At 46.5% G+C, this 10,481-nt stretch overlaps 1 protein-coding gene across 2 annotated transcripts in view; it reads left to right on the top strand.

Moving 5' to 3' along the window:
- The window catches only part of LOC113409437 (endosomal/lysosomal potassium channel TMEM175-like), a 39,091-nt gene that overhangs the window by 15,729 nt on the left and 12,881 nt on the right, over nt 1-10,481 (top strand). For both annotated transcript variants that reach the window (XM_026663347.1, XM_026663348.1), the window contains 3 exons: nt 3,922-3,957; nt 6,689-6,772; nt 9,994-10,158. In XM_026663347.1, the coding sequence (XP_026519132.1) occupies nt 3,922-3,957; nt 6,689-6,772; nt 9,994-10,158 (285 nt within the window). The remainder of the gene's footprint in view (nt 1-3,921; nt 3,958-6,688; nt 6,773-9,993; nt 10,159-10,481) is intronic.

Raw genomic sequence — 10,481 nt, forward strand, 5'->3', positions numbered from 1 at the left:
GGGATGACGAGCGGTGGCTGCAGAACTTTCGGATGAGGAAAGCCACATTCATGGGACTGTGTGATGAGCTTTCCCCAGCCTTGTGGCACAAGGACACTAGAATGAGAGCTGCCCTGCCGTAGAAGAAGCACGTGGCGATTGCACTGTGGAAGCTGCTACTCCAGACTGCTACCAATCGGTCGCTAACCAGTTCGGAGTGGGAAAGTCGACCATTGGACTCGTGTTGACGGAAGTGTGCAGGGCCATTAATCGCATCCTGCTCCGAAAGAATGTGACTCTGGGCAACGTGCGTGACATTGTGGCTGGCTTTGCACAAATGGGTTTCCCTAACTGCGGAGGGGTGATAGATGGGACGCATATTCCAATTCTGGCACCAGACCATCTAGCCACTGAGTACATTAATCAGAAGGGGTATTTCTCAATGGTTCTCCAGGTGCTTGTGGATCACCGTGGGCGTTTCATGGACATTAACGCAGGCTGGTCTGGAAATGTACATGACGCACACATCTTTTGGAACACTGGCCTGTTCAGGAAGCTGCAAGTGAGGACTTTCTTCCTGGACCAGAAGATCACCGTAGGGGAAGTTGAAATGCCCATTGTGATCCTAAGAGACCCTGCCTACCCCTTAATGCCGTGGCTTATGAAGCCATTTACAGGACACCTTGACAGCAGCGCTATACGCTCCATAATATTTGTGAAGGGAAGGGTGAAAGTTTCACGCAGGGCTGGACTACTGAGGCTCAGCACCTGGAGGCTGAATTTGAACAGCCAGAGAGCAGCGCTATTAGAGGGGTGCAGTGTGGGGCCATAAGGATCAAGGATGCCTTGAGGCAGCAATTTGAAACTGAAAGCCACTAATATTTGTTGCTATGCTCGGGAGTGCAGTGCTTGTAATGCTAGGAGGTGATTGTGATTGGTGCAGACAATGCACTATGAAGGGTTAAGAAAATTGCCTGTTGCTTTGCAGGGCTCTGTTTGCTTTCAATTCATATAATAAAGATTGTTTTCAAACCAAAATAATTCTTTTAATAAACAACGACAACCAGAGGCGAGAGACAAACAAAAAAACCTCATACATCAGCACTGAAGGGGAAGGGGGAAGGGAGGGTCCCAAGAAGAGGTGGGGTCCCGGAACGGTTAAAGGTTTGTGTATGTCCAGGTATCCTATCCATCCTTCTCCTGTGGAGTACAGTACAGCGGGTACTGTATTTCAGCAGGGCTAAACTGCAGAGGGACGGGTGTGAGTGCAGTGGGCACTGGGAGTCCGCAGGGCTGGACTGTGACTGGGCAGGGGTGGAATGCAGCAGGTACAGACTGGAGCCAGGAGGTGGATAAGAGTGTGTTGGCAGTGTCTGGGGGGCGCATGGCAAAGAGTTTTGCGACAGTGGCTGCAGGGGAGGGCGGGTGCAGAGCTGCTCGGTTTGCTGTGCTAATAGCACCTGGAGCGTGTCCGCTTGGCGCTCCATAACGTTTAAGAGCCGCTCCGTGGCTTCATTCTGGCGCGCCGCATTCTCCTTTCGGTCCCTCTTCTCGCTGTCCTGCCACTCCTTCAATTCTTGTTTTTCGGCCGCGGAGTGCATCATAACATCACGCAGAAAGTCCTCTTTAGTTCTTCGTGGTCGCTTTCTAATTCTGCACAGCCGTTCAGCCAGCGATAACAAAGAGGGAGGCTGGGCTCCCAAGGTCATCTCTGTGAAGCCAAAACGCAACATTTTACAGAAGCAGCATTCTTTGCGAAACGCAGACCACTGATTCAGTGATTTAAAATACAGCCATTATTCACGTACCTATCACTAACTGGCTGACCCTAGGCAAGCACACATGAGCCACAAAACCCCCAAAATGGTGAGTAGCCTCAGGCGCAGGGAAATTCAGTGTTCCAGGACCGTACTGGGCACGTGGCTCTTGGAGAGAGCCAGCACTGTAGGGGGGGCCTTATAATCATTACTGTCCCCACATTTTCCACAGGCTGTGTTCATTATGGAAGATATTTCGCTGCTGAGGGTGAGCAGGGAATCAAGGGAGGGTCTTCTCCAAGACTGCCGCTTCCGCCCTGGCCCTTTTGCGGCTCGCCTGTGTGCAGCAATGGTCCCCCCTGCGCCCCCGTGACAGCAGAGTGCCGCGGGAAAGTTACCCTTAATAGGGCAAGAAACAAAGCAGCTCTGCCAAAAAAACCTGCGGCAGCGGATTGCCCAATATCTCCATGAGAGTTTTGTGGAGATCTGAGGCAGATTCCCGTGAAGTGAGGGAGTCAATCAACACCCTGTCTGCCGCTCAGACTAGGCATGTGGTGGTACGCGCATCATACAGACACATTCTCGACTGGCACACGAGCCACCGAAATATCCACAGTGGCCTTACTCAGTGGCGACCCCACCTGCACTGTGATCACGTCCAGCTCTTTGTAGAGCCGGCAGCTCGTGCGTGCAGCACCGGAGCGGCGGTTTGCCTCCCATGCCTTGTGGTAGGCGTTCTGCAGCTCCTTCACTTTGACCCTGCACTGCATGGCCCCTTTCTGTCATGCATCGGGAAATCTGTCCGTAGGTATAATTCCGACGGCTGGAGTGCAGCTGGGACTGCACAGCCTCCCCTCCCCAAATGCTGATGAGGTCCAGCAGCTCGGCATTGCTCCAAGCGGGGGATCGCCTGGTGCGTGGAGCAAGCGTGGTCACCTGGAAAGATGTGCTGAGAGCACTGCACGCGTCACCGAGCAAACAGGAAGGGGACTTTCAAAATTCCCAAGGAATTTAAGGGGTGGAGCTCACAGTTGGTCACCTGTGGGCAGAGCAGTAGAGTTCAAACTGATGACCAGAGAGGCGAGAACAGGCATTGTGGGACACCTCCCGGAGGCCAATCGCAGCGCTGTAATCGACCTGGGTGTCTGCATGGCACCATGGCGCTGTAGCCCTGGCACAGAAAGCTGTAAGCCTCTCGTCATGGCTTTTTTACAGCACTGCAGCTGCGCCGTTTCTGTGTGCTAAGTGTCTCGGCAGTGTGTACACCTCAGGAGATACAACGCAGAAAGCTGCTTTACTGCGCAGAAACTTGCCAGTGTAGACAAGGCCTAAGATAACACAACCAATTCCTCAAGAATTCATGGATTGTAAAGACATTTAATCCTCTTCTTACATAGCTTTTAATACAATACATCTTTATGTGGTTGAGGTTCTCTTTTTTTAGCTTCTTTTTTTATATATATATATATATATATATGTGAAACATTGTGGATCAGATAGATGTTTACTTTCAACCAGCTCAAATTAGAGATGTTTGAAACATAGGGGAAATATCAAATTTCTACGTTACTACTTTAGAAGGCCTAAGAAGTGAAATAAGATCATAAACTAAATATAGATCTGCTATAAAAACAAAATATATATCTGTATAAAACCATGAAAGACATTCTAATACTGTTAAGCCTGGAGTTGAAGTGTCAAGGCCAAAAGGTCAGCTCTGTTGAATACTCTGACTTAGGGCAGGTCTACACTTAGAGTACTTCAGTGAAGACACTACTGTGCTGATTGGAGAGCTTCTCCCGTTGGCGTAGTTAATCCACCTCGGCGAGAGGTGGTAGCTATGTCAATGGGAGAAGCCCTTCCCTCAACACAGCGCTGTCTACATCGCGGATGAGGTCAGTATAACTGCGTCGCTCGGGGTGTGGATATTCCACACCCCTGAGCGACGTAGTTATACCAACGTAAGTTTATAATGTAGTCTTGGCCTAAGAAAACACTTACATCTGCTCCATAGTGATCCATTTCCTGCAGGGTTCAGGTAGCAACTTCAGGAACAAATGATTTTTCTTGAGGTAATGCCTGCATTAGAATTATTTATTTGTTGGTGTCATCCCTAACAGTGATGGACTCCCAGGACTTAATCGAGCTTGTGTTTCAAACATGCTTTTTTCCCCTTTCCTTCTAGGCATGTATGATGCTCATAACTTTCTTGCCATACACGGTAAGTAAGTGTTACTTTTTCATTCATGTTTAATATGGCTGCTTTAACTCTAAAAAAATACCTAATCAAAGCATTCAGAAACCCTAGAGAGCATTATTACGACACCTGAACCCCACTGCAATGCATATGTATTATTTTTCTGATAATCCTAAAAGCTGAACACATTAAAACGTGATTAGGGCTTCTTGTTTTGAGTTTATTAATTTCACACACAAGCTCTATATATCCTATGTAAATAGTGGAGTCCCCCAGGGGTCTGTACTGGGCCCAGTCCTATTTAACATATTCATAAATGATCTGGAAAAGGGGGTAAACAGTGAGGTGCCAAAATTTGCAGATGATACAAAACTACTCAAGATAGGTAAGTTCCAGGCAGACTGTGAAGAGCTACAAAAGGATCTCTGAAAACTGGGTGACTGGGCTACAAAATGGCAGATGAAATTCAGTGTTGATAAATGCAAAGTAATGCACATTGGAAAACACATTCCCAACTATACATAGAAAATGATGGGGTCTAAATTAGTTGTTACCACCCAAGAAAGAGATCTTGGCGTCATTGTGGATAGTTCTCTGAAAACATCCACTCAATATGCAGCAGCAGTCAAAAAAGCGAACAGAATGTTGGGAATCATTAAGAAAATGATAGATAATAAGACAGAAAATATCATATTGCCTCTATATAAATCCATGGTATGCCCACATCTTGAATGAGGAGATATTAATAAGACTGGGACTTTTCAGCTTGGAAAAGAGATGACTAAGGGGTATATGATAGAGGTCTATAAAATCATGACTGGTGTGTAGAAAGTAAATAAGGAAGTGTTATTTACTCCTTCTCATAACACAAGAACTGGGGGCCACCAAATAAAATTACTGGGCAGGAGGTTTAAAACAAACAAAAGGAAGTATTTCTTCACACAGCGCACAGTCAACCTGTGGAACTCTTTGCCAGAGGATGTTGTGAAGGCCAAGACGAGGTTCAAAAAAGAACTAGATAAATTCACGGAGGATAGGTCCATCGATGGCTATTAGCCAGGATGGGCAGGGATGGTGTCCCTAGCCTTTGTTTGCCAGAAGCTGGGAATGTGCGACAGGGGATGGATCGCTTGATGATTGTCTGTTCATTCTCTCTGGGGCACCTGGCATTGGCCACTGTCGGAAGACAGAATACTGAGCTAGATGGACCTTTGATCTGACCCAGAATGGCTGTTACGTTCTTTATGGCTAACTCAAGCTCAACAGCTGGGGACCCCTTGCTTATGCTTAGAAATCTTTGCCCCCTGAGAGTTCAAGCAGCATAGGGATAGCAGTTTCTCTTTAACAGGGATTTTTATTCCCTTCCCCCAGCGTTCAAGCTGTGCTGGGATGCGGGCTTGTGCACCCTCTTCAGGGGAGTGGGGGAAGCAATCAAGAAAGTCTTTTGTCCACTGATATTCCACAATGGCTTGTCTGGTGTCAATGGGCTGCCTTTTGTTAGGGAGGAGAAGACACCTTTTGTGATAAACTGGTATTTCACACTTGGTAACGCTTCTCTCCTGACCGTGGGGGTTTACAGGCTTAGCAAATATTTTTATAGTGATAGAGCAAACGCTTAACATTACCTTATAACATGGGATACAGACATTAGAAGTAAGATTAATACATGCCACATCCTACAAGCATTTCTAAACACTGAAACATGTTCTTATAACAGTAACGCTAACACACAGGCGAGCCAGACTGGTTTCCAGCTATGCGTTTGTCAGCATTCAGTGAGGACCAGTGGCCTTGGCATGAGCTGGCACCTGATCTGCCAGCATCACAGAGACCTAAGGTGGGAGACAGATTATCCCATAGTTGCTCCCGAGGGGTTGTTACATCTTCCTCTGAAGCCTCTGGTGCTGGCCACTGTCAGAGACAGGGTACTGGGCTCGGTGGACTCAGGGCTGATGTAGTATGGCAGTCCCTAGATTCCGATGACAAGTGCAGTAGAAAATCCCTTAAGGGAATTAATTGAGTCTCTTTTCAGTGCAGGGCTTGGGTGATGCGCAGTAAATGCGGCTTAGGGCTGCACATTGGCTCGTGAGGATAAAAGGAAATATTGAATAACGCCCCATTCACTGAGCACCATTCGTCTCGTGCACTAAACGAGGCAGAGGTCCTGTGGCGAAAAGTATTGGATCATGTAACTAAAGACTGTTATAATGGATACGCACGAGGGGACTGAATTCAGGTTGCACAGGCAGACTTATTTCTGGCATTTCCCAACTTTGGGGAGTTGGATTTAGCAATCTCCCCACCTTTCTAATGTACTGTTTGCAACATGGTATATACAGCAGGCTCAGCCTAAACCAGCTGACATAGCGGTCATGGTGAGGACCGTAGCCACTGAGTCCTCAGTCCTGCAGTGAGTACGGTGCGGGTGCGGGGATCTGGTCATACAGAGTCAATTGCAGGATTGGGGCCCAAAGCTGGTATGAAGGAATTCAGGGTTAGTCAGTTGCTTTGGGCCTGTCTCTAGCATTTAACAACTCCTGCGACCCCAAATCTATGAACACCCCAGTGACTGTGGAAGCCATGTATTGCATGAGTTGGGCACACTTGTAGCTTAAAGTCAGTGGAGTTATGCCAAGAAGGAATTTGTCTTGTTTGGATTGTTCAAGTTTTAAGGTTAAATAAAAGTAGAACTAGTACGTTCCTCATCTCTGTTGCTCTCCTTTAAGTGTTTAACCTGTTTACATTTTTCTTGTAGTTTTCCTTAATGGCCTCCTTTCCAGGTGTACCTTTTGGTATTTTCCTGTTTAGCACTTGTGCTGTTGTCATCGGCCTTATCCAGGTATGGGTGTCACTCATTTACTTTTTCCATTCATTATTAGAGACTAGATTTTATTAGATGGAAGTACGATTAGATTTATTAATAGTAGATCTAGAACATTAGGAAAGCTTCATATAAAATTTTGTGATGTTGCTATTATTAGTGTATGGTTTTTGTGATAGTGCAAGATTGGTAACTCAGACAAGTGCCAGATCATGTGGTGACTGTTTTCACTATCCCAAGTCAAGTGTGAAAAAATTAAAAGCACTTGAAATGCCAGTAAAGACACAGATGCAACCAAATCAGGAAGTTCAAAATCCATTGAATCATGATAAATTTGTTCTAAAAAGGAACTCAAAAGGTTAGAAAAGTAGCAGTTGATGGACTGTATTATGATGATGATTTTCCCCCCCTTGCTGGAGTTCTGAACGGCTGCTCGATATTTAGTTCTGCAAGCCTTTTAATACAGGTACAAGGGCTCCACCTTACTTGTAACCATTAAGTATAAGGGAACAGCAAGTCTTAATGAAATAGTTCCCTTTATCGATGGGTTGAAAATTACACTGGTCACAGGACCATAACTTCATGTATTAAGTCCAGGATTATACTGGACTGTATTGAGGCAATGCTTGTGAGAGACAAGTGACAGATTTAAATCACAATATTTTATGAATCACCAGATCTAGAAATAAACTCTCTCTGTACTTGGAAGTATGGGAACTCCAGTTCTCTAGTAAAATACGTGCATTCTAGCCCAGGTGGGTTTCAAGAGTGGACTTCGCAATGGTCACTCTCAATTTACCGTATCTTTCCATTTGAACCCCAGTATGATTTTACTTGCTGCTCTGTTGAACTGCTACAGCTTGAACTGAGTGCTTTATATTGGCTGAAAGTTTTGAACTCCAGACTTTAAACATTAGCAGCCTTGAGGTTTTTGAGGAGAGGACTTGCTTTCTGAAGGGTCAATGAAACCCCAGTTCAGCGGTGCTGAGAGCCATTGAACCAAAATGCAAACCGCTATGATGGAAACCACTTCAAGACAGGGGGGATCAGCAGCACCTATGTCCCAGTTACTAAAATCTTTGCAAACTTTTTGTAATGTTTACTCTGCAAAGCCTCTCCATAGTCACACAAATCTTAGTGTGCTAAATCCAAGCCAAAGTTTACATCTGCTTCTGCTGCTCAGGACCCTGGTAAGTCAAAGCCCAGTGAGGTGAGACTGCCGTGATGCAAGGCAACTGTTACCTCCTTGTCAATGGTGGTGTCAGAGCCAGCACTGCCTGAAAAGGAAGCAGCCCTTGCCACTGAGTCGGTGTGGCTAGAAGATGCACTGATTAGTGCATTCCCGCCTAGTGGCTTACAGGTGGAAATCAAATCAGTCCTTGCCAGGTAAAAACACCAAGGGGGAGAAGCTGGCGGTTCCATTCTCCCTTGGAATGAGTTTCCTCCTGGAGAGTTAGGTGACTTGTGGGCACAGGGAGATGTAATTTACACATCCTATCATCTAGCTGGGTGGATGTATCCAGTATCTCTTACCTCTGCAATGGCTCCCTTTCAGCCGGACCTGAGACCGAGTTCTGTGCTGCTAGATTGTCCGGCATTTTTAACATCTGTACCAGCCTCTGGACTTGTTTTGCACAAGGAGCCTCACTCATGGAGCAGGACCCCATTGTGCTAGGCGCAGTGCAAACACACAACAAAAATGTCATATGGGGTGTGGTGGTGGGGGAAGAATACAAAATCTCTGCATAACTAGGTGTTATAACTAGGTACAACAATGAGTCTGTGGCAGAGGCTGAAAAAAACCCAGCCTTCTGACTCACAGTCCCTCTCAAGCCACTAGCCCTCTCCCTGATTTAGTAAGTGCAATAGCTCATGGCCTGCCATGGCAAGGAACCAGTTAAAGTGGTTTCTGGTCCTGAAAGTGTTTCTAAGCACCTGGTCCTGCAGTAGTTATCAGAAAAAAAAATGGATTCCTGACTTCACACACCATTTCCAGCCTCCGTTGGCATGAAGAGCGTGGAAAGCAGTTGGTACAGCTTGGCCAGCCTATTCGTTTTCACTGTCGGGTTGTTTGCTAAACCAGATGCTTTCTTCAGTAATTGCAATTTGTTGGGTGAAATCTTGTCATTTGCACAAGCAAACAGATTTCAATTAGTAGAAAAGATTACATTCTTCTCTCCGGGTAAAATTATAAATTTGTATTTATCCATGTGGGGCAGAAATACTGTCTGAAAGACCCGTCACTTTCTTACCAAAGTGGGGTGACCTTGGGCCAGCGGGAGTGGGCAGTGAAACATTCATGTGTGTGTGTGTGTTTAAATGATTTGGTGAACAGGTTAAAGATGGAAAGAGATTCATTAGATTGAAAGCTTCTGGGGGGCAGGGACCATGCTTTTGTTTCAAGTTTGTACAGCGCCTAGCACAGTGAAGTCCTAGGCACAATCTAATGTCAGTGGAAAAGTTCAGAAACTGGTTTAGATACATATCAGAAGTTCAAGTATTTACCTAAACCCTTTGGGACCGACCTCTTCAAACCTTCACAAATCCCTTTCCTCTTTCTAGGTCCCACTTTCCCCTGACCTGCGGCATGTGGTTTCTTCTGGGAGAATGCCTAGCTGCCTGCTAGTTGCTGGGTTGGGTCTCCTTGCACTTCAGAATAATAAGGCCCAGGGTCTTGCTTATCTGTGCAGAGGTGGTGATGTATACGTCCTCCATTAGCCCCTCCACCAGGCACGTTAGGGTAGTCTGCACTGCAGCTGGCAGCGAGCCTCTCAGCCCAGGTCGACAGACTCCCACTAGCGCCGTACAAGTTAGCACACCAGAAATAGCAGCGTGGGCAGCGGCTCAGGCTAACCGCCCACGTCCAGGCCCACCTGACTCCCCGGATCTGAGTTCAGGTGGCTATCTTGAGCCGCAGCCCATGCCACAGCGTCCATGCTGCTAGTGCACTGGCTTCAGCAGAGCTAGAGCCAGTCTGTCTAGCCGGGCTGGGAGGCTCGGTCCCAGCAGCAGTGCAGACGTAACCTTAGTGTTATGCAGTGCCCGAGCCTGTGAGATTCCCCTCTCCATTCCTATCAGATCAGCCCTTCTCAGGAGAGCGGAGAGCAGAGGTTAGCATGCTCTGGGGCTTGTTGTATTAGAGGTTTTCTATTGTTTTTGGGTCCAGATTTAGAATTACAGCTTTGACTTGTCTAAATATCCACTGTAAGCCAGTATCAATAATTTTCTCCTCTCTGCAGGCAGTGATAGTAGCCTATGGCTTCTATCATCCCTACTTGCTGAATCACCAGATACAGGTGTCTGAAAACCAGGCCTTCTACAAACATCATATCTTACAGATCATTCTAAGAGGACCAGTACTCTGCTTCTTAGCTGCCATCTTCTCCTTTTTCTTTATCCCAATGGTAAGTTCTTTAAACAACCATCGTTCTAAAAAACATGTTGTACTAGTTCAGTGGTTCCCAAATTGGGGTTCGTGAACCCCTCGGGGTTCACGAAATGTTACAGGGGGATCTCGGGGGAAAAATTCCTAATGGCGGACAGAGCTGGCCCTAGGGACCCTGGGCAGCATGGGGCCAGCAGCCCCTGGACTTCCAAGAGCTAAGCAGATCAAAGCAAGCATCTCTATCATACTGAGGAGATTTAAACTTCAAGACTCCTTATAAGAAACGGAAAGGGAGGTGGATATTTTTTGCTGTTTTTCAAATTAAATAGGCAGCTTGTATTG

This window comes from Terrapene carolina, unplaced genomic scaffold, assembly GCF_002925995.2.
Source record: "Terrapene carolina triunguis isolate 2854851 unplaced genomic scaffold, T_m_triunguis-2.0 Scaffold33356, whole genome shotgun sequence".
In the NCBI taxonomy this organism is placed as follows: Eukaryota; Metazoa; Chordata; order Testudines; family Emydidae; genus Terrapene; species Terrapene triunguis.